This window comes from Myotis yumanensis, unplaced genomic scaffold (assembly GCF_028538775.1).
Source record: "Myotis yumanensis isolate MYYU_CA2020_CCGP unplaced genomic scaffold, mMyoYum1.0.hap1 SCAF_14, whole genome shotgun sequence".
Lineage (NCBI taxonomy): Eukaryota > Metazoa > Chordata > Mammalia > Chiroptera > Vespertilionidae > Myotis > Myotis yumanensis.
Window position 1 is genome coordinate 15,563,066 of NW_027223765.1, and position 25,334 is coordinate 15,588,399.

The 25,334-nt window shown below is 39.2% G+C and overlaps 1 protein-coding gene across 1 annotated transcript in view; it reads right to left on the reverse strand.

The window, feature by feature from the left end:
- The window catches only part of CMC1 (C-X9-C motif containing 1), a 59,717-nt gene extending 34,576 nt beyond the window's left edge, over nucleotides 1-25,141 (reverse strand). Inside the window, exons 1-2 of the mRNA XM_070433293.1 lie at nucleotides 24,925-25,141; nucleotides 4,577-4,666 (exon numbers count right to left, since the gene is read on the reverse strand). Coding sequence (XP_070289394.1) covers nucleotides 4,577-4,666; nucleotides 24,925-25,141 — 307 coding nt within the window. The remainder of the gene's footprint in view (nucleotides 1-4,576; nucleotides 4,667-24,924) is intronic.
- Nucleotides 25,142-25,334: the final 193 nt, after the last annotated feature.

Here is a 25,334-nt window from a genome sequence, read left to right on the forward strand (position 1 = left end):
CAAGATAAAACTTCAGGGAAACATGCATGTCTCAAAAAGTTGCGTTGAAATAACTCAATTCCCCGTAATCACTAATAAACTGCAATGTCCCCTGAGAGGGGACATCCGAGTGATATGCTAGAATTCCGATGTCCCCTGAGAGGGGACAGCGGAGTGCAAAGGGCTAGGTTAAAGAAAGTTCCAGGCCATCCCTGATGACAATGTTCTTTTTTGGTCTTGATCTGTCGTCACAAAAGAAAAAAAAAAGGTTCTTATTATTTTTAAAACAAACTTCATTCTTCAGCATAGAGACAATATCAGATGCCAACTATGCAATCCAAAAAAGCAAATATAATGAGGAATTTTTACAAAATACAGCAGTTCAGTGACTCTCTTAATGGAGGCTCTATTTCCAGAAGTGAAATTTATAATTATTAGAATGCATAATTTACCAATATACATGACAAAAAATATTTTTAAAATATTACATAGAAAATATAAATCATTAAGTTAGCAAAGTGTCAAAACACATGGGATCCATGACTGGTTTGGCGTAGTGGATAGAGTGTCGGCCTGAGGACTGGGGCGGGGGGGGTCCCTGGTTCAATTCCAGTCGGGGGCACATGCCCAGGTTTTGGGCTCAATCCTGGTGTGGGGCGTGCAGGAGACAGCCGATCGATGATTCTCCCTCATCACTGATGTTTCGATCTCTTTCTCCCTCTCTGAAATCAATAAAAATATTTTTTAAAAAACACACACACATGGAAAGTCACAGAGTGGAAAGTAACCTCCAAAGGTCATCAACCACAAGTTGTTAACTCTCAGATCCAAGAAAAAAAAAAGATTCCACCATCATGCTTGGTGGAAGGGGACTTCTTTTTTGGCTTTTGAGAGGGGGAGACTATAAAAATTCAATGTATAATTAGAAACATGTCATTGTAGATAAAAGTTAAATTTTATTGTACTCATGAGATAGTCTAAATATTATCAGCTACTAAAGATCCATTTTATGTTTAAAACATAAGGTGAAATGTGCAACTCAGACTAAATCAGTGTATAATGAAAAACAATAGTGTATATATAGATAATGAAGGTATCATGGAAGCTGGTTAAATTTTATAATGAAGAGAAAACTAGTAAGAATATAGCAAGCTGGCTGAAATTGATATTCATTAGGGTACTCTTCACATCAATAGGGAGCATTTGGACTCTGTGGTCTTTATCAGTGTCCCAGCTGGTAATGGTTGAAGGTTAATGCCTTACCCCATTCTGTTCAATTTTCTATCCTAATTAGCCCTCCAAATCTATAGCTGTGAGCACCAAGTGTCTGTGCTCAAAAGAAACTAATTAATGCTAGCAAATTAGATCAAGTCCAAAGATCCAACAGCCAAACTCTTAGTTAAATGCTCCTTGTTAATAGGAAGTGTAGCTGTCAATAACTGCTGTTGGTGACTATAATGAGGCATCTTGCTTTCATTGAAAGTGATTTCATTTCTCTTTGTCCCTCAAAAAGCTGTTCCATTCCCTTCACAAACCTAAGTTGCTGGCAGCCTGACCCAATTCTTATGATCAACTGGGTTGCAATGACATGAGGAAAAAATAAAAATCAAACAGAAAAAGCTTTCCTACATAATCATGTTTCAGGCATTTAGCAGAAAGTCAGATCACTTATTAAAATTCCTATATCTTTATCTAAGAACTATACAATGCGTAATGCTTTTATATAAAATCCTGTAATTATTTAATAAAGCAAAGGTGATAAATAGTAAATAAATTACAATGGAAGTATCCTGATTCTAATTTGCATCTTGTTCAGTTTAAATGTAGCTGTTGCTCAGACGCTTAAGTAATACCAATGTATGTTCTTTCCTAATTCACAAGGTTAAATAGGAAGAATACTAAGGATTATTCCTTTATAAAGTAATCAATTTTAGATTGTAAAACACTGTTTTGGACCATATGGCCTAAAAAAAATCAATATATGATTATCTATAAAATTTCAATTGTTAAAAAATCAATTGTTATAACATATCCTAATAATTACAAATGCATTGAAATAACCCGAGTTTTAAGATGCTTTCAATCTTCAGAAGATTTTAAGTATGTTAATAAGAGAAACTGAAACATGTCAACAGCCTAAACAATGTAATTTTTTATGAAGAAGCAAAAATTAAACATTTTTTTCTGTACCATTACAAAGTGGTAGTTGTGGAACACAAACAAATAAATAATTTAAACTTATACTCTCCTACATTTCAAAAACAAAGTTTCATCATCTACGAGTAAAAGACAGTTCTAAAACCCAAAGCCACACAATCATTCTGCATTTTTATCTGAATCATGGGAGTAAAAAGTCAATCTATCACTCTAGATAACAAATTAATGTGTTACAAGACTGCATAAATACAACTCATATTTATAACTTTAGACCAGTTACTTATTAAATTTTCCTGGTAGTGAAAAGTTAACCCTAACACTATAACTTTATTATCCATTTTTAAGTTTTAACCTCCCCACCTGAATCAGGATATATATATATATATATATATATACACACACACACACATATATATGTATATAATATATATATATGTTAAAGTTCTATGAGGCAAGTGGAGGATTAGCTCTTGAGACTATCAGCATAACTGCCAGTGCCAGATGTGCACTGAACCCTGCCTATAGGTGCCAATGAATTAATTTTCCCTGACACATGGGGGGGGGGGGGGGGGGGGATGTAAAAGGAAAGTGCTCTGATTAAACAATTAATTCATAATGAAAGCACAAGTAATACCATAGAATGACACTAATAAATTATTGGTAATTTATAAACAAATTTATTTATAAACTAGATGCCCAGTGCACGAAATTCGTACATGGGTAGGGTCTCTAGGCCTGGCTGGTGATCAGGGCCAATTGGGGCCTTCTGGCTGCCAACTGGGGCCTCCCTTCCCCAGATGCTGGCCAGGGCGTTCCTTTGTTCTGCGCCGCCCCCTGGTGATCAGCGCACGTCATAGCGAGCAATAGAACTCTCGGTCTCCCGGTCTATCTCCCACAGGGACACTGTGCATATTAGCCTTTTATATATATAGATGGATTTAATTTAAATCTAATTTATAAATGAAGTTAAACTGGAATATGTCCTAATAAGTCATATAAGAAACAGAAATGACCATCATACAATGTCAGTTCTGAGGAACTATTCTTTTTTACTGCCTCCATCCATTAATTGCAAAGGTCATTCTCTAAGGAGAGACATCAGAGGAAAAGAAATATTCCCAGCATCCAAAGTCCCAAAACTACAGTTGACACAGCCTGGCTTCCCTATAGAGAAACCTGTAGTGAAGTGGCAGCGCATCACTCTGCTAAGAATTACTGTGGTCCATCAATGAAGAAGACTACAGGGGAAAGTGAAGAAGGGGAGCCAGGAAAGTAGCCTACCTTAGCAAAATTTTACTACTTTTTCTTTTAGCTGGCCATTCTAAGAGGTAGATTATTTTTAAAAGACATTTCTACAATAATACTGCCAACTGACATTTTAATCATTTATAGCCTCATTTTTCACCTTCCACTGGTTTGCTTACATTTTTTACCATGTTACATATTAATCAACAATACATCTCTAGGTTTATAGAATATAGCAATATTCTATTAAAAATATTTTAAAACATTTTCCAAAGAAAACATATGTCTGTGGGTGCATAGTACATCCATTTTCAGGGGCGGGGATTGTCTGTCCCAAGGGCCATATAAGGCCAGTGAAATCATTTAGTTTGGCCCTGCCAAGGCATTGGAGGTGAGGTAATTAAATGTTTGACCAAATATAGCAGGCTAATGTTTAAGTTGATAATTCTGTATGGCCTGAGAATCTATAGTAATAAAGCCATAATATGCTAATTAGACCAGACAGCCAAACATCCTTCTGGACAACCTTCTGGATGAAGCCGGGGCTGTGAGGGAAGCCCGGGTTCCCGGTGCCAGGGGGAAGCCAGTGCCGGCAGCTGGGGGAGGGAAGGCCTACTCTTGCACAAATTTCGTGCATCAGGCCTCTAGTAAAGTTATAAATATCCAAATGGCCCTAGGCAGAAAAGGTCCCCCCCATTTACATAAATAGCTTCTATCATCAAGATAAAACATTAAAAAACACACAACAGACTCATAATAAGTACTATGGAATTCCATTAACAATTCAGCAATAAACAATGACACCAAAGAAAATCATCTTGGAATATATTCCTGTATGAATATGTTGACAGATGAAAAACAGGTACATGTTTTATTTTATGTTTCTTCTTGCTCTATCAAAACCACCAGAATGACTTGTTTCTCCAAAATACTCATACTAAGTCTCTATACGTACCTATACTTCTGGGAGGGAAAAAGCGTTTTTTACTAATAAGTTGAGAGAATATTTTTAAATTGTAAATGAATTCAATATTATCTGGAAGTTCCAAAAGCTGAAACCCTGGTATCTCAGTGAAAGGTGAGAAACAATTCATACATATTAATTCATTGACTACTTGACTCTAAGGCTAAGGATTAAATTCAGATCATATTATAAAAAATGTATTTGATCTTTATATGAATATTTGAATATTACCTTGAACTTGTTCAGAACATCTCTCTCGGGCCTTTTCTCTCATTATTTTAGGGATCAAAACATCTTTTTCAACATGTCTGAGATGCTGCTCTGAAAAAAAAGGGAGATATTTCTTTAATATAGGAAAGTCTCAAGTAAATCACCTGTTTGGGGGGGAAATAAGCACTGTGGTTTACTTAAATAAAAGCCTATGCAAATATGTTAAAAACTGTTTTATAACTTCATAAAATTATGATTATTTCAGTCACTAAAAATCATTCCAAATAATTTTTATATACAGCAGAAAAAAATGTAAGACATAGGCAACATCTTTCTAAAATTTCCGCAAACTATATTGTAGCACTTATAACATATTTCATGTAATCTTGACAAAACTAAGTCATAGACTAAAATATTACAATTTTTCTTATTAATATAATCCACAAGAGGAGTTTTATCAATACTAAGATCCAAGGATAGATGATGATGATGTTTATTGGTAGTGAGATCCAAGATTAAGAGACACACGAACAATGTATTTAGTAATAAGAGTGGTTTAAGAAAGCCAGAACTGGCAGAAGAAAAAGTGGAACTATTATGTGCATAAAAAAAAAAAAAAAAAAAAAAAAGCCTGTGAGATTTCTGTGCATTTTAAACACAACTTCCACAATTAGACTAAAGTGGTAGACTGCGCACCTGCTACAGAGTCCCACCTGCTCCTTAAATTCCTAGAGTCCTGAAAAACAAATGGAAAGTGCCCTGGCCAGGTGTTTCGGTTGGCTGGAGCATTGTTCATACACTGAACGGTTGCCGGTTTGATTCCCGGTCAGGGCACATGCCTGGATTGCAGGTTTGATCCTGGGTCGGGGCCTATTGAGGAGGCAACTGATAGATATTTCTTTCACTTCCATGTTTATCTCGCTGTCCCCCTTCCTCTCTTTCTAAAATTCAATAAAATCATGTACTCGGGTAAGGATTAAGAAAAGAAGAAAATAAATAAATAAAAACAAATGGAAAGTGTCCTCAGGGAACTAGAATGATCAAGAATTTCTAAAAGACAAAAGGCAGATGAGTTCAGATTCCAGGAAGTAGTGTTTCCCCACAGTTCTTCCCCAGGAAAAAACTGCTATGACAAGTGGGTGTTGCTCCATGCTCAGAAGCCGCAAAAATGGGGAGCAAAAGACTTCCACTAAGGAAACTAAAGTTTTATTGGTTGAAATACATGAGTAGGAGCCAAGTGAGTCACATCTGCTACTGCCTTCAGACCATGAATAAAAGAAGTAAATAACGGGTAATTATCCCCAAAAGTTCATCAGCAAGTTTCCCAGTATCTAATACCCCCTAGGAAGACCAGATAACCCTAAACTCTTCCTGGTAGTATGTGGTCACCAACAATCTCTAAATGCAGGTAGCTTAGAGAGGGTAACAGGGCATATCAAAAAGCAAAAAAAATAAAACAGCCAAGAATCACCTTAATTTGATGAAGGACAACACACTGTAATTAATCAAGAAGTAACCAACACGTAAGAGAGTTCAAAGCGTAAGGAAAATCCTATTTTAAAATACGTATGATAAATATACTGAAACAGATTAAAAGACATGAGTCCTCGGACAGAAATGGACTATAGATTACTTACACACTTAGATGAAATCTTTGAAACTCAAAAATCCTAAAAGCTTCAAAAGGGAAAATACATTTCCCACACAAAGGAATGAGAACCAGATTACATCATGTTTCCCTGGCAAGACCTGGATGCAATAATGGAGAAGTAACTTCAAAGTTCTAAGAGAGATTACTTTACATCCAAGAATAATTGTAGAGCCAATTAAGAGTGAAGTTAAAGATATTTTCAGATGTGTAGAGTCTGAAGTTTACCTCTTCAAACTCTACTGAAAAAGAATGTATCCCTACTGCTGTGTGACAAGCCACGAATCGAACTCAGTGATGTAAAATGCTGTATAGGGATCCAAAAGGTGAGGAATTCAGAAAGGTAAAGCAGAATAGACTCTTCTCTGCTTCACAGTGTCTGAGGCCTCATCTCAGTAGACTCAAATGACAGGTGTTGATTTCAATAGCTGCAGAAGCTGGGGCTAGAGCAGGGGTGGGCAACTTATTTGTGAGTGCGTGCCAAAACCAGCAAAATCTCTGACTCAAAATTCTTCTGCGTGCCAACCCTAATTTTTTGAGAACATGTTACGCCTACTTTATATCTCTTAATGTGTACATATGTGAAGAACCTTGAAGAAATAATAAAATTCATTCGAGCGACAGAAACACAGTATATGATGATGAAAAATACATTTATTTTTTAATGTATACATGTACACTGATAGTCCGACAGAAAACTTTATGACTCCGTTTGATATCATCAGTGGCACTTTTGAGGAACAGAGAAACATAGAAATTTATTCCCCTTTCGTTAGTACCGGTGGGCAAAGCGAGACAGGTTTCATTTTTATAGAGTGAATTTTTGAATAAGTAGGTGAGGCAGTTGTCTTGTCAACGAAAACCCGTTGCATCTGAGGCTGAAACCAAAACACTGGTCGGATCTAGGAAGGCAGGGAGAGTTTAGGCAGAAGCATAGAAATTGCTCTTCCCCTCTCTCGTCAATCCATGTCTATGGTCTGTAAGATAACTTGTTATGTAAAATTATTTATTTATCTAAGATGCACCCAGACTGAATTTATCTGAAAAATAAAAAAGTCGATATTAAGAAAAAAATTGTAAATGGAAGATTATAAGAGAGGGTTTCGTGTGCCAGCAAAAGTTACTGGCATGCCATGTTTGGCACGTGTGCCAGAGGTTGCCCACCCCTGGGCTATAGGATTTACTTCCAAGATGCCTTCTTTCTTCAGTATGTATGTGACAACTGGGCTGAAGGAATGGCTGAAGTACGGGCTCATTGAGGACTGTAAGTCAGAGCACCTATGCATGGCCACTCCATTTGGTTTGGCTTCTCACACAGGGCAGGTAGGTTATGAGAGGGGCAATCTGCAAAGAAATGGCTAGAGGGTAAGTCTTCCAAGATAACCCAGTGAAAGCAGTATGGCCTTTTCTGACCATGTCATGGAAGCCATGCAGCATCTTTCTAGCTACATTATATTGATTTCAAATCACTAAGGGCAGCCTATATACTCAAGTGGGGGGAATTAAGACTCCATTCTTTGTGGCAAGACCACATCACAGAGAGCATGAGGGATGAAAGATAATGTCATGACTTTCTTTTGCAAAATAAAATCTGCCACAAGAAGTAACAGAGAATATACTCTGATAAAATAAAAATGAATCCATGATGTGCGAATGCAAAATACATAAAGCAGATTAGAAAAAGACATTTAATTTACATATTGAAACTGTAAAGTATTTGAACAACATCATCAACTAATGACCTAACATTTATAAATACTCCACTAAGTGGGGTGGACTATGAAACAAATCTCAATAAATGTGAAAGAATTTACCATACACCTTACCAAATGACCCAGCGAACATACTCCTCAGGATTTATCCTAAAGAAATAAAAACTTAAGTTCACACTAAAACCTGTATATAAATGTTCATTGCAGTTTATTTGTAACAGGCAAAACATGAAAATAATCCAAAAGTCCCTCAACTGCTGAATGGATCAACAATGTTTCATCCAGAAAATGGAATATTACACTCAATAAAAAAGAATGAAACTACTGGTATATAACAGCAGCAACTTGGATGGACCTCAAGGGTGTAATGCTGAATGAAAAGAAGATAATCTAAAAAGTTATTTATTCTATGATTTCACTTACATAAGATTCTTTTTTTTTTTTTTGGTAGTAATTCTTTTTAAAATATATATATTTTTATTGATTTTACAGAGGGAGAGATATAGAAACATCAATGAAGAGAGAGAATCATTGATCGGCTGCCTCCTGCATGGCCCCCACTAGGGATCGAGCCCATAACCTGGGCATGTGCCCTTGACCAGAATCGAACCTGGGACCCTTCAGTCCACAGGCCAACACTCTATCCCAGTGATGCGAACCTATGACACGCGTGTCAGAGGTGACACGCGAACTCATTTTTTTGGTTGATTTTTCTTTGTTTAATGGCATTTAAATATATAAAATAAACATCAAAAATATAAATCTTTGTTTTACTATAGTTGCAAATATCAAAAAATTTCTATATGTGACACGGCACCAGAGTTAAGTTAGGGTTTTTCAAAATGCTGACACGCAGAGCTCAAAAGGTTTGCCATCACTTTTCTATCCACTGAGCCAAACTGGCTAGAGCAAAGATTCTTAAAGTGACAAAATTAGTGATGGGAACAAATCCCTGGTTACCAGTAGTTAAGAGTTGAGGAAGTAGTATAACTTATGACTTATTGGTAACATGAAGGATTTCCTTTGTAATGATATAACAGTTCTGTATGCTGACTGTGATCATGGTTACTTGAATCTTCATATGTAATAAAATGTCATATAACAACACACACACACACACACGCACGCACGCACACACAAGTACACATAAAGAGTCGTAAAATTTGATGGTTGAGGATCGACACATGAATCAAGAGGTCACCAGTTGGATTCCAGTCAGGGCACATTCCCAGGTTACAGGCTCTATTCCCAGTTAGGGGGCCTGCAGGAAGCAGCCTATCAATGTTTCTCTCTCATTGATGTTTCTATCACTCTGTCCCTCTCCCTTCCCTTCTCTCTAAAATCAATAAAAACATTTATTTTTTAAAAAGTGGTAAAATTCAACTCAGATATGTACCTGAGTTAACAGTATATTAATGTCAGTTCCTGGTTTCCTTAGTTACACTGAATTATAGCAGTAGGTCCCAACCGTTTCACCATTTTGCCCCTAAAGGAGCTTTTTCAGACATTATTTCCTAATCCCCCCTGAAATGTTACTATCACAGATACACTGTATATCTGTTCATGTACTGTATGTATAATAGTGCTTTTATACATTAAAAAGTGATTTTTAATGTATAATGATTTTTCTCCCCCAACATCAGTCTTTGCTCCATTAAAAGCAGTATCATGCTCACTGAAGACATGTACTATGATTATTTAAGATAGTATCATTAAGGAAAGCTGGAGAATACAGACATTGAAATTGCAATAATTTGCAGCATGATTTGTTTAAATTATGTCAAAATTAAGTTATAAAAAAGAGTTTTAAAATGTATAAGGAAAAGCATAGGACCTAGGATAACCAAAACAACATTAAAATAAAAGAACACATTTGGATGACTTCCACTACCTGATGAGAAAGTTGTATTAAAAGCTACAGCAATCACAGTAGTGGAATAGTGACGTAATTAGGATAAGCAAATAGATTAACAAAATAGAATCCAAAACTACTTCTACGTGTATATATAGCCAATTTAATATGACCAATGCACTAATACTAGTCAATGAAAAAATAAAAAGTATTGTCAACAAAGACCTGGATAAACATGAAAAAAAATCGATCTGAACCCTCTGACCCCCAACTTCATAGAACCCACAAAAATTAATTTGCCATGGTTCATAAATTAAAACTATTAAACAGCAAGCCATGATCAGAAGAAAGTGTTCATTATCCATATATATGTGACAAATTGAATCAAATATACAGGGTGTCCGCTCGAAAATGTATACACACTACATCTGTAGATTCTATTGCATGTTTTTCTATTGCATTTTGAAAATGAAATGTATTTTAATAAACACTGCCTTTATAATTATTCAAAGTGTGTATACATTTCTTGGGACACACTGTATAAAGAACACCTGCATATTAATAATAAATATACAAACAACCCAATAAAAAATAGGGGCAAAGGCTTTAATGGACACTTCAAAAAGAAGATATACAACTTGTAAATACGTACATGAAAAGATGTTTAACATCATTAGTCATTAAGAAAATGCAAATGAAACCCATGATATCATTTACACCCACCAGAATGACTAAAATTAAAAACACCAAGAACCAAATGTTAGGGAAAATGTGGAGAAACTGGAACTTTCGTAAACTATTGCTGGTGGGAGTGTGAATTGATAAACTTCTTTGGAAAACTGCTTGTTAAGTTATGAAGTTAAATATACACCCAACCTATTTTCCACTGCTAGGTATTCATTTACCGAAGATAAATGAAAATATATGGCCAGAAAACAATCTGTACAAGTCTGTTTAAAAATTAGAAACAACCTAATTGCCCAATTGAATACTACTTAGCAATACCAAAAAATTAAGTACTGATACACTCAACAAGAGTGAATCTTTAAAATTTTGTTGAGGAAAAATAAGCCAGACACAAGACTACATTACTACAGGATACAAGAACCTGCAGAATTAATCTATGGTGATAAAAATTAGAACATTAGTTATCTATGCCAGTTGAGAAAGGTACACTTCGAAGGATGTCTTAATTTGGGCATTAAATCGGAAATAACACACTTTGAAATATATAAGTAAATTCTGCTAAAGAATTTAGTAGCATATCAACCATTAATTATGATTTTATACATATTTCAGAACTATCTTCCATCCTACAAATATTATAGATATAGCACTTTTACTCATAAAATTACAGTGATTCCCTCAATGTCAATGTGATACATATGTTATCCATTTGTACAAGAGCCTGCAAAAAAGAAAAATCAAATATTGAGTTTGCTACTATATAGTCACATGAATTTATACTGAGATAAAGAATCAGAATAATGCCACCAGGAAAAATTTCCAAAGGTCTAACTTCTCAACATTCTATCATCACCTGAAAGTCAATTTTCACCTTTTCCACTGGCTGAACTTGTTAGCTCAGATTTTGCTTTGGGGCTCACGTGTCCCTGCAAATATGGCAGCACTAGATTACAAGGCTACTGACAACAGTACTTGCTTATGAATCCACAAAGATAACAGTGAGGCAAATCAGAATATTACAGAATCTTTTACTGGGAAGAATTAATACCTGAAGGGCAAGGTGTGCCTTTTCAATAAATAAAACTGTTTTCATTTAGCTAATTTGATTATTTAGAAATTGCCACTTTTTAAAATTTTAACTTCCTAGTTCCATTTACTTGCTCCTGAAGACATTTCTATGCTACTGTTTACTCGAAAGAAAAAAAGTATAGTAAATTTACAAGTCTTCTCAGTAGCACTGAGATCTTTCATTCCTCTTTTTTATTTCATATCAACAGTCTCGAATTGAAGAGCCCCAGGCAGATGGTATCATGTATAGTACAAGGCCAGAACTCTCAATCGCTACCTTCTCACCAGGAAGCTAGATTCCAATTCTTAAAAGGACAAAGATATGTATGCTTCTGAGGAGATTTTCATGTTCTTGTCAGTACCTTCATACCTTCTTGCTATTATGACAGTAATAAAATGAGGAAGGGGGTGGGGTGGGCAGAGATCCTTAGGGAAAATTAAGACAGTGATAAGTGTTCCATTTACCTTCTTTCCTTTAAATGATACTTGAATTCACACACACACACACACACACACACACACACAAAATCAGCAGTAAGAGAGATTACACTCCCATCCCCAATATTCCAGCCTTCCTGTCTATGAAATCTCAAGATGAGGGCAATGAACGGCCCAGTCTTCATAACAGCCCTTTCAGTTAAGTATTTTGATTCCATTTTGCAGATGAAAGGGATGCTCACAGAGGTGAAATAACCCAAGCCTCTGATAAAATGGCAATGTCAAGATCATGGAAGACAGGTCCCACATCTTCTTCAACAGCACTATTACACACCTGAGGTGGTAGCCACTTTAAGGGATTTTAGTGAACAAGGTTATGAGAGCTTCCAGTTATGCTGAAGCATGGAAACCCTTAGATCAGTGGTTCTCAACCTTGGCTGCACATTAGAATCACCTGGGAATCTTTTTAAAATCCTGATTTCTGGGCCTCATCCTCCGGAAATTCTGTTTCTTTGTTATGGGGTGGGGCCACAACATTAGTAACAAAGAAACAGAATTTCCGGAGGATGAGGCTCAGAAATCAGGATTTTAAAAAGATTCCCAGGTGATTCTAATGTGCAGCCAAGGTTGAGAACCACTGCCTTAGATGATAGAACTGTTTGTTTCAGAAGAATTTTGAACAAGCAAAATTCACAACTGCATACTTCTCAATTTTTTTTATCAGAAAATCAAGTTAAATGGAAATCTGATTCTCTGATTCATACCATGAAGAAAATCATTCTTTTTTTTAAAAAAAAGCAAGAGGAATGATTTGTCGGCTGAAAAACATCTTCAAAGAATTAATGAGTAAGAATCTAATTTTTTTATAAGTTCAAACTCTTACAAAATATGAAAAGCAGATCAATGAAGTAGATGTGCTTATTGCTGCTCAGCCTTTGGCTCAGACACCACATGTGTCCCACAATCATAAACTTTATTTGAACTTCTTTGTCCTACCAGCTTTCACTGTTAATAAACACATAGTTCACACTAGATGTGCCCATTTCCCAAAAGCATCTATTTCTTGGACCTCAGATTTTGCAGATTGCTAGGTATGAAAACTTCCTCTTCCACCCACATTACTTTAACCAAGATGAGGCCAGAAAGAGACAACAAATCTAAAATTATACCAAAGCAGGAAATCAACTTATGCAAAAGTCATGCCAATTTTAGAAACATGCTGCAATCTCCACTGAGGCTGTAATTTCTTCAAAAAAAAAAAGGGTTTCACATTTATTTATTTGATAAAACTTCAAAACTATCTTTTCCTACAAGCAGAGTTTCCCATTGATATCTAATAGAAAATCAGCAGTGTTATGGGAGAAAAGTAAATATCTGAGAAAGCAGTAAAGGACAGCATGCCTATGCCTTCTCAGCAATAATAGCCTGGTTATTTTTTCTCTAATGGACATCTAGTACATGGTAGACTAATCTCAAAACTATGAATGTTCCTCAATGCCTCTGGCTATACTATCTCTACTGGTTCTTCTTCTTCATCTTACAACATTTCACTAAATTTTGTACTACTTTGATAACAGAATGGGGAAATTATTTTTCTATTAAGTTATTCACTTACTTCAAAGACTCAACCTTTCTTGGCATGGCCTTCAGAGCCAGTCTGAGTTAAAATGAAAACCAGTTCCATAATATAACTTTACTAGAGGCCCGGTGCACAAAAATTTGTGCACTTGGGGGGCGGGGGGAGGGGGGTCCCCCAGCCCGGCCTGTGCCCTCTCGCAGTCTGGGACCCCTCAGGAGATAATGACCTGCTGGCTTAGGCCTGCTCCCGGGTGGCAGAGGGCAGGCCCAATCCCTAAGTGCAGCCCCTGGTCAGGCTCAGAGCAGGGCCGATTGGGGGTTTGGGGCACCGCCCCCTGTCACACTCAAGGCAGGGTCGATGGGGAGGTTGCGGCGCCACCCCCGTCACGCACAGAGCAGGGCCGATCAGGGGGTTGGGGCGCTGCCCCGTCACTCACAGAGCAGGGCCGATCAGGGGGTTGGGGTGCTGCCCCCTGTCACTCACAGAGCAGGGCCCATCAGGGGGGTTGGGGCTCCGTACCCTGTCACACACAGAGCAGGGCCCATCCGGGGGTTGGGGAGTTCCCCCCTGTCACGCACAAAGCAGGGCCGATCAGGGGCTTGAGGAGCTCCCCCCTGTCACTCACAGAGTAGGGCCGATAGGGGAGTTGGGGCACCGCCCCCTGTCACACACAGAGCAGGGCGGATCAGGGGGTTGGGGTGCTGCACCCTGTCACACTCAGGGCAGGGCCAATGGGGAGGTTATGGCTCTACCCTGTCACACACAGAGCAAGGCCCGTGGAGGAGGGTTGGGGTGCCATCCTCTATCACCCACAGAGCAGGGCCGATTAGGGGGATGGGGCACCACCGCTGTCACACTCGGGGCAGGGCCGATGGAGAGGTTATGGCTCTACCCTGTCACACACAGAGCAGGGCCCGTGGGGGCGGTGAGGGGGGGGGAGGGGGTTGGGGCGCCGCACCCTATCAAACACAGAGCCCCAGGGCAATCAGGGGATTGGGGAGCTCCCCCCTATCAGGCACAGAGCAGGGCTGATCAGGGGGTTGGGGCGCCTTTCCCTGTCACGAACAGAGCAGGGCGGATAGGGAGATTGTGGCCCCGCCCCTTGTCACTCACAGAGGCGCAGGGCGATCAGGGGGTTTGGGCGCTGCCCCCTGTCACGCTGATCCTGGTGCCGGGAGCCTCGCTGCTCTGCTGATCCCGGTGCCAGGAGGCATATTACCCTTTTACTATATAGAATAGAGGCCTGGTGCATGGGTAGGGGCTGGCTGGTTTGCCCTGAAGGGTGTCCTGGATCAGGGTGGGGGTCCCCACTGGGGTGCCTGGCCAGTCTGGGTGAGGGGCTGAGGGCTGTTTTCCTGAAGCGAGTGACTGAAGCTCCCAACCGCTCCTTGTTTTCTTCTTCTTTTTTTTTTTTTTAATTCTGGGCCAGCTTTAGCTCTGAGGCCTCACTGCTGCTGAAAACATGGATACAATGTTTCGGTCCGGCTGGGTTTCAGTCCGGCTGATTTCTGGGGTTTTGTTTACCTTCTTATTTGCAACATAGTACACAGTTGCTTAGACTTGCAGCTGAGAGGCCGGCAAGTGAGGCGGGGAACGTTGGAGTCCGCAGCAAGCAAGCCTCATGCTCGCTTCAGTGCCTGGCTGCCGGCCGCCATCTTGGCTGACAGTTAATTTGCATATACTCACTGATTAGCCAATGAAAAGGGTAGCGGTCGTACGCTAATTACCATGTTTCTCTTTTATTAGTGTAGACAGGGGAGTAACATTTCCCAGGATGAGCCTCTACCACCTTCCCCAGACTGATTTTGGCTAACCTTGGCTCAAATTCAAGTTCACCTTCTGAACAAACATTTGACAAAAGGAGGACATTAAGGTGAATGTACTATAGTTGCTAAAGCAAATTTTAAAGGAGTTTCAAAAATATTCTGAACAATGGCAGTAATACCAGAAAAAGTGTAAACACTTCCAAGATAAAGATTTGTTCCTCTTCCTTTAGTGGCAATCCCACAAGGTTCTACCTTTAAAGTTTGTGTTTATTGTGCTGAGTTCTCAGTGCCTGTCTCTAGCTCCAAATCTAGTTTACCCACATTTTCAAGCATATATTGGTAATTTCCATGTCCCACCAGCACTGCGATTCCAATTTAACATTTCTACAATTTAAATATTCATTCTGCCATCCCAGTGGTTATGTTATCCTCCTCACCTAAAAAAAATCAGCTTACATTTACATAGTACACAGAAGAAGCACAATAAATATTTGCAGAATAAAGAAAGGAGGGGGATGTAGAAGGAACTGTTTTTACAAACATTATTACATGCACGAGCTGGTATTATGAAGAAGCTGAGGTTCATAAAGCTCAAAGCAATCTTGCAACATGATCTAGCAAATACTTGGTGAAGTTAAACTCCAGCTCTATCACCTGTCTTTATCTTCTATCTTCTACCTCTTATTTTCTTATCAAAGTTTACTTATTTAAAATCAAAGCCAATACTTACTTTTCCATCCCAAAGTTCTCCCTCATCCCAGCACCTGAAAGTGACTTCTCCTTCCTCTAAACCTGAGATTGTGTGGTCACCAAAACTACTGGTTCTAGTCACATCTGGATTGACAATGTATCATACATCACACTATCTGCAAAATCTTCTCCTGAATGCTATGGACTGAACTGTGTTGAAGCCCTAAACTTCAATATGACTGTATTTGGACATAGGGTTTTTAGGAGGTTAATGTTAAATGAGGTCATATAGGTAGGGCCCTAATTTGATATGAGGCCTTACAAAAAGGGGAAGACCCAGCAACAAAATTGGTCAGCACCTTAATCTTGGACTTTCCAGCCTCCCAAACTATGAAAAGAAATTTCTGTTGTTTAAGGTACCCAGTCTATGGTATATTGTTATGGCAGCCGAAGCAGACTAAGACAGATTCTGGTACCAGAGTTCTCAATTCTGGCGGCATCTAACAACCAGAGGGGCTTTAAAAAATTCTGATGCCTATACCCTACCACAGACAAATTAAATCAGAAATACTGGGGTAAAACACAGGCACTGGTATTTTTTAAATGCTTCCCAAATAATTCTAATATGAGGCTACATTTAAAACCACTGCATGAAACTTAAGTTTAATGAGTTAAGAGGCCATGTCTAATTCATCTCTATGACTTCCTCTAACTTCTAGCCTATGGTAACTATGACATATTTAAAAGAGTTTCAATATTTGATAATTACAGATATTCATTGTTATCAAGTATTTATTACTTACTATGTACCAATCAACATCCTAAGGTTTGTATATAAAATGATGAGTAAGATAAGCAAGGTTTCTTATTCTGCAGCATAATCATTTAAAACGATATGTTTCAATTAACCATGCCTAGTTAATGTTTTGTTAACCTATCTTTTGAGCTCTAAAACCCTCCCAGTAACAGTTTTTTTAGAGAAAAACAATGAGGGGTAGTAAATACCACATTCTTAAATTTTCTTTTCCTTCAATCTCTTTATTTAAAAATGTAAAAGTATAATTGGCGATGGTGAAGGTTAATTTGGGAATCAACATTCTTATTTGGGCACAGTTTTGTTTGGTCCACTTGTATCAGGTATAAGGTAATAATATTTATTGGATATCTGACGTCTATAAACCTAGAGATTTCTACAAATATGCATGCTACTAACACCCCTGTACAAAAATAGCAATAGTAATTCAGTAAATGAAACATCAACTTGAAGTTACTGTTTCCTGTGGTGAAATTTCTGTGCTGAGTCAAGAATCCTGAGACCAATTCTAAGTATTTACAATCATAAAAGTTTAAGGGGTGAAGTAGCCTGAGCAGTTATCTATCTCACTCTTCCTACCCCTCATCTTCAAACCTGAGATTACATCATTTAGAATAAGGGCCTGAGGTTAATGGCAAAGTCTGAAACAAGAAGTCAGTCCTACTACCTCCCAAATTTAATTGGGTGCTGTTTCCATAAGAGTGCAGTGATTCCTTGGGGTTGGAGGGGAGAGGGATCTCTTACTGTGTAGGTGTAATTAATTGGCCTATGCTTCCTAATCACCTAGTCTTAATAGATATAGTTAAAGTGAAATCATATGAAAAATATTTACAGGTAGAAAATTCCCATTTTCCCATCATGATTTTCTTCATCTCAAATCATTTTATATAGACACATCCCATCTATAGGTTTCATTTTATTTCTCAAGAAAAACAAACAAATAAAATCTCTACATCTAGAATGAAAGAAACTCTATGCCCAGGTTATTTGGTATCTTGGTGTGTTTTTTCTAAATTCCAAGTTATTGGTTTTTTGAAATATTGGGGGTGGTGACAATCAGAGAAAGCTTCCCATGAAACTGATTTTAAAATGAGGTATGAAAAATGAATAAGAATTAGGCAGATTTGGGGATGGAGAAGAGAAGGAAAATTTCACAAAGCAAAAACAGCATGTCAAATTGCCTAGAGGCAAAATAACAAAGCACAATTTGGCATGTTAAGTTTACCTTAAGCCAGTGTTAGTGAAATTCAAACTTTTTTGGACAGAGAAAAACATAAATATGAGCGAGAAATATCCACTGGTTGCCTCCTGTCTGTGCCCTGACCTGGGATAGAACCTGCAACCTGGGTATGTGCTCTAACCAGAAATAGAACCAGCCACCTTTTGGTGCACAGGACAAAGCTCCAACCAACTGAGCCACACCAGCCAGGGCCATCTTCAAACTGTTTTACCACAACCCCACCATATTTTACACCGGGATGCTATACACCCACTTGTGTGAATGTATGTATTTGTGCAAGTACCGCTTCCTACCTGACCTATCACTATCTAAACTCTCACTACCCAATGTAAGGTACAGTTCCTAATAGATTCAGATAAATTAGTTTTAGGGTAGAGCTGGTATCCCTCCTGTAGGAGAGAGTGTAGAAGCATTCTGCACCCTTCTCAGGACTGCCCTTGCACACGGTACCACTGTGTAGTTTATCCCGATGCTGCCCCCTCTCCCACTTCCTGCCGTAGATAAGGACTGACAGATGGCACAAAACCCTGCTCCCTTGCCTCCAAAGCAGGACAAACCTTGGCCTTTGTTGTGCACCAAAGCAGTTTAGGCTGAGACAGGCTGGCTTTCCCTAAAATCACATCTTGCTCAGCTTCCTCCCTCCTTCCCTCTCCTGTTCCCCTCACTCACTCACATGATTTTTCCTCAGAGCACTCCACTAATAAATCACCTGCATGTGGTATCCAAGTGGTACCCAGACCTGGCATCCTGATCTTGTTCTCTAATATCTACATAAATAAAAGCCTAATATGCTAAGTGTCCGACCGATCACTATGACACACACTGACCACCAGGGGGCAGACGCTCTGACTGGTAGGTTAGCTTGCTGCTGGGGTCTGGCCAATCGGGACTGGGTGAGATGGGCCGGACACACCTTGGAGCTCTCCCTCGGTCCCTCCCTGGCTGGCCAACCTCCCATGGTCCCATGGGGACTGGGCCAGAAGGTCTGGACATGCACTGGAGCCCTCCCGTGGTCCCTCCCCGGCCTCGAAAATATTTCTTGTAATTAATTTCCTTTCAATGTGCACAAATTTGTGCACCGGGCCTCTAGTGCCCAAAAAAAATGAACCAGGGCTTGTCAGAGAAATGACTAGCCCTGGATGGGCCAAGCCAGGGTAGGTGCAAGCTGAGTCAGGGACATCTTGTATGAGAAAAAAAAGATGCTCAAAAATGCTCAAATAATAATAGTAATAATAATGGGAGCATATCACAAGGACCCAGAAGCTAGTTTGAAGAAACTCTCACTGGGAAAATGTGAGCACCAAAATAATTACATACAGTAACAAATTATAAACTATTGAGAACACAGGAATTCATAAATCCATACCAAAAATAAATCTATAAATAAACAAAAACTAAAGAGAGTTCTTGCTAACAGTAAAATGTCACCAACTATCTAATAAACATGGAGAAAACACTGGAGATAGAAAATGATTATATTGCAATCATCATGGAAAAGACTAAATAAGGCAAAAATCATCGATGGATGCTGAATCATTGATGAGGAACAAACATTTGCATGGTCTTAAACAATATCCCCACAGATTACTTATTAATTGCAAGAGAGGAAAAACATAGCAAAAAAAGGGGGACGAGACCTTGATTACATGATCAAAATTCATACCACCTTTGAGAGACAGAGACACATCATGTTTCTCCAGATATGATACCCTGAGAAAAACACACCACTTAGGCAGTATTTGCTGAGAATGCATAACCTCTATCTAATCAAAAGTCAATCAACACAAAAAGAAGAAAGTTCTACATGTCACCCCTTACCTAAAAACTTGCAATGTCTTCCCACTGTTCTTAGAATAAAATTCAAACTCCCTAAATTGGTTTACAGGAGATATCATAATTGACAACCCCTCCAATGCCACGGCACACTTCTCTTTGATATCAACTCTTTCTTGTACTTTTTGCATAAGCTAATGTTTTTCAACTTTCAGTGAACAACCCATGCAGTGGTTCTCAACCTTCCTAATGCCGCAACCCTTTAATACAGTTCTTCATGTTGTGGTGACCCCCAACCATAAAATTATTTTCGTTGCTACTTCATAACTGTAATTTTGCTACTGTTATGAATTGTAAATATCTCATATGCAGGATTTTCAGGGGTTGCGACCCACAGGTTGAGAACCGCCGCTTAGAGGTTGTTAAATTAATCTAGTGAGAAAAACAATGTATTTTCTAGTACAAACATACTTCGAGTTTAGAAATTTACAAAATGTAGAAGTTAACCAGATTTTTAGTTTTATGAATACAATGCATGTCTAAGAAAATACTGTGGATAGCAGCAATAAAAAAATCAAAATTTTTCTAATCAATGATGTAACATATTAATCAAATAATGCTCAAAAAAAAAATCTTTAAATCTGTTTAGATGTCTAACTCAAAAAATTTAAATTTCCAGTAAATATAAGTGCTGTACCCGTAATGCTAATCTACCCACATCCCCAATGGAACCACTGAAAGAACTCCTACAAGCCAGACTCCAAAAGCCTCCAGAATGACATCTTCTCAAGATACATATACGTTAAACATCTACTAATACAATGTCATAAAATCTCTGATCCCATGTCTACCCCCTGAGCGCTATCACTGTCCCATCCTCCTCCCCTGATTAGATTTCTGGGCTAAAACACCAATGGAAGGACAGGGACGGACACACAGATGAGCACACAGGGACGGACACACACACACACACACACACACACACACACACTGATTTAAGGAAACTTCTCATGCTGCCACTGCCCTACTGTGCAAAAGTAGAAAATAAATCCACATTAACTGAAGGGGGAAGGGAAACTTCTTACCCTAAAGGAGAGGTGGTAGGAAAAGGGAAGAAGGAGACTCTTCTAGTTATTAAAGAAAGTCAGAAATCAAAATTACCAGGCGGATTCCTGTGAGTTGTCATCCTGGTATATAATCATGCTAGAACAGCCATGGGCAAACTACGGCCCGTGGGCCGGATCCGGCCTGTTTGAAATGAATAAAACTAAAAAAAAAAAAAAAAAGACCGTACCCTTTTATGTAATGATGTTTACTTTGAATTTATATTAGTTCACACAAACACTCCATCCATGCTTTTGTTCCGGCCCTCTGGTCCAGTTTAAGAACCCATTGTGGCCCTCGAGTCAAAAAGTTTGCCCACCCCTGTGCTAGAATATTTATCAGGAATCTGAAAATAGCAAAGGCCTAACAGGATGGTCTTTCAGGACTAGCACTGGGCTTGACTTTCCATTACTGAGCTTTTTTACAACTTGTTAAGGGGCAGTTTAACTTCTAGATGTCAAACAGAGATAGAAATAATTTTTGACCAGTGGAAGAGAAAGCCCCAAAGGATTATAGTTTATGATCCTGTTTTAAATAAACCAGTTTTCATCTAAGCCAGCAATCTATGAAATTGTCTATGTATCTAACTTCTCAAATACTTTTTTTTCCTCAAAAACTGTGTTTTACATTTTATTGGTTCCCTCACTAATTAACAAGTTGAAGAAAATCTTCAACACGTATTCATTTTGTATTTGCATGAATAACTTTATCTTTTTGAAAATTCTACTTTAACAAGCACCACTTTTAATATTGTTTCTAGAGATTATCATGAGTTATACATTCAAAATAAACCACCTTTTAAATTTTCAATCACCTACATTTGACTAGATTTTTAAAAATATACAATATTTGTAGAAAGGGTTATAATTTGGTAAAGAAGCTATAACTTGAAATAAGATTTACTATGTTTAAGTCCTAGTACAGAATAAGTTATACTGTATATTTCTCAATTATTACTATGCAATCACAGGTCCAATTTATGGCTAAAGATGCAGAGAATTTCTTCTGGGAATCAGAAGATTAAACTGATTTAAAAAAAAAAAAAACAAAGCCTAAAGACTAGTCAATAAAATGGGGGAGAGTTCAAAACAATGGTTCTCCTCTACTCTGCATATTACATTGTCTATGGAATATTTTTAAATGCCAGAGGCTTGGGCAAATTAAAATCTGAGTATCTGGGACAACCCAGGCACTAGTATTTTTCTCAAATGTAAAGTCTTTCTACAGCCACTTTTCCTGAGTGCTTTGGACTCTCTCCAGCTTTTCCTCTCTGCAATCAGATAGTAAGAGAAAATAATGAACACAATTATGGATGATAAACTTACAAAGAGTGCTATTTTTACCTCTACACTAACATAAAGGAAAAACAGGTTAAATAAAACTATGTATAAAAATAAATATGCCACCTGCATTTATTTCATTATTGGGTTCAGAGTTTCTTGAGAAAAGTGGATCCTATAGTTACTTAAAAGCTACTGATAAGTGAATATCAAACTTATGATCTCAAAAAATGTAATATAAGCCAACAGGAAAACAAATTCGTTATATAAACCTCCTTTAGCATAACTATCTACTCAGTATGGGCACATACCATTGTGGACTGTGAAAAAGCAAGGGAAATACCAAAATGTGAGCCTATGCTTCAACTTCTGAACCAAATAAAAATAAAGTTTTTTTTAAAAAGCTGACTTCAATACATTTGTATTCTGGAACTTAAACAGATAAAGAATTTTTTTTCTAAGATCTTTCTTCTTGCTGACTCCACTTTCTTAACTTTCCATGCCAATCTTGCTTCCATCCTCGCTTTGGTCTAAGTTTCCAGTGATCATGCCATTAATTGACCATTACCATCCACCCAGTTGTTAAAGTAAAAAGCCTGAGGAATTACCCTTAATACCTTCCTTTCCCTCACCACCCTTATTCAGAGCAACAGCAGGTCCTGTCAATTTCTAACATCTCTTAGTTGGTCTCCCTGCCTCTACTCAGCACCCCTCTACAATGCGTGTCCCCGCAGCCAGGGTAGTAAAGGCAACTGATACTTCCTCATAGAGTTCTTTATTGACCACTATCTAAAATAGCCCTCTCTTCACCATCTACCACAGGACACTGCTTATCTTCTTCATAATGTTTATCACAGTCCGTACAAGTGTGTGTCTAAGGTGGGGAAGTGGTGGTTGTCTTGTTTCTTCTACCACCAGAATACAAGCTCTATTTGAAGCAGGGATCTTGTTTGTTCTATATACCAGTTTTCTAGGGCCTAGACAACACATGACATATATTGGGCACTCAACAAGTAGTTGTTTAATCAATAAATACTCAAATCGGGGAGGGTCTCCATCTACAACACTGGGCTGGAAAGAAAAATTGAGTTCTATCTAGACTTGGCTCTACCAGCAATTAGCTGCATGGCCTTGAACAAGGCACAAGATTGGAGTGGGCTAAGAGTCTCTGGACCAGCGGTTCTCAACCTGTGGGTCGCGACCCCTCTGGCGGTTGAACGACCCTTTCAGGGGTCACCTAAGACCATCCTGCATATCAGATATTTACATTACGATTCATAACGGTAGCAACATTACAGTTATGAAGTAGCAACGAAAATAATTTTATGGTTGGGTCACCACATGAGGAACTGTATTTAAAGGGCCAGAAGGTTGAGAACCATTGCTCTGGACAGTAAGAACGTAGAGACAGCAGGTATGAAGATTTTTTTTTCTAAACTTCCCTGCTTGTTTAAATTCAAAAATAAAGGCATACGAAAGCCTTTAACCTCTGAGTCTCTCTCATCTGTATGAGATTACTATGAATGTCACTTCCAGCTCAGAAATACTAGAACTACATAGGCCTCCATCTGCTTCCCAATCTGAACTTTCCATACTCATTCCTCACTGACACTCCTCCTACCCCCACCAGCCAAATCAAAGTGTTCACCCTGCAACCAAACATCACACGGTGCACTTTCCTGACTCACATTTGCTTCTTCTGCCACATCTTCACCAACCCCAACCAATAGAAATTCTATCTTTCAAAGCCCAGATCAATTGTTAGCTGCTTCATAAAGGCTGACCCAATCCTCTGGCCCAATATTGGTATGATCAGTATGTGTTCTTTTATGCTTCAAATGCTTTTATCCTCTCAGCCTGTTTCCAAATCTGTAAAACAGAGATCATAGTATCTACCATAACACACGCTATTGCTGGATAATTGAGAATACATTGTTTGATAAATGAAGTGGCCAATAAATCTATTGTCCGCAACACGTATTTTTCTTTCTCCTTGAGGTCCATCAAAGTGACTTTTTTTCATTTCTGAATCTCCAAAGGTTTGAATCCATTTCTCCTCCCCATGCCTTGTGTTTTCATGCCCTTAAAATGAAGGTAATGAATTATACCAACCACTATTTCCTCCAAAAATCACGTTGCCTTTACTATATTCTACATAAAGAGCCTAAAATATACCACAGGTCAGCTTCTGTAAGGGCGGGAATTCGAGGGAACGGAAATTACTGTTCCAAGTGGGAGTGGGGTGGAAGCATTTACGTTAAGATAACATTGATGATGACTTTGGTGATTCTTTCCAAAGAAACTGCAGCTCTTCCCACAGGGATAGATCCTTTGTATTGATGTTTTTAAGTTAGTCTACAGGTATTGAAAGGAGACTGTGTCTCAAAAGGGCGGAAAAAAAAGAATGAGGAAGAAGAACCCAGTCGCGTTGAGGAGGAAAACGTTTGTAAGCCACAAATGGACTAGAGCCTAGACCCAGAACCCAATGCCTTCACCTAACCCTAACCACGAGGAGCGGGAAGACGACCTGGAGCCGAAGGGAAGGAACGCGGGCTGACCGACCAAAGACTCCAAGCAGCCGGCTGGGCGGGCGGGGACGTCGGCGGAAGCGGGGCAACCTCAGAGCAGCAGCTTTCCTGGGCGGCCCCAGCCCGCCGGGCTGCGGTTACAGACCCAGGCCGACGCTTCAGCAACAACCCCCGCTTCCCGCCCGCGTACCTGCCGGGTCGAGCGCCATCTCGGCGACGGAGGAACGCAGCCGCGAGGCCACGCCCGGGAAGGGGGCGGGGAGGGGAGGAGCCTGGGCCAGGCCGCACGTGCAGCCGCCCCAGCTTCCCGGAGGAGGAGGAGGAGGACGGGAGGTTGTGCGCGTTGCCCTTCGCGAAGCGCTGCAGGTTCCTTTCCCTCTTCCCGAGTCCCTACTTCCGCCTCCCATTGCGCCTGCGCCCGCCTGGCCCCGCCCCTAACTTGTACTGAGTGGAACGCAGGTCGCAGTGGGAGCGACCGGGAAGGGGGCGTGGCCGCGCGCGCCTTGGGGGCGGAGCCATCGCAGACCCGCGCCTCCGGGCTTTGGGCGGAGCGGGAGCACCCGCTGGCGGACTTGGGTCTGCGGTGACGGGAGCAGAAGC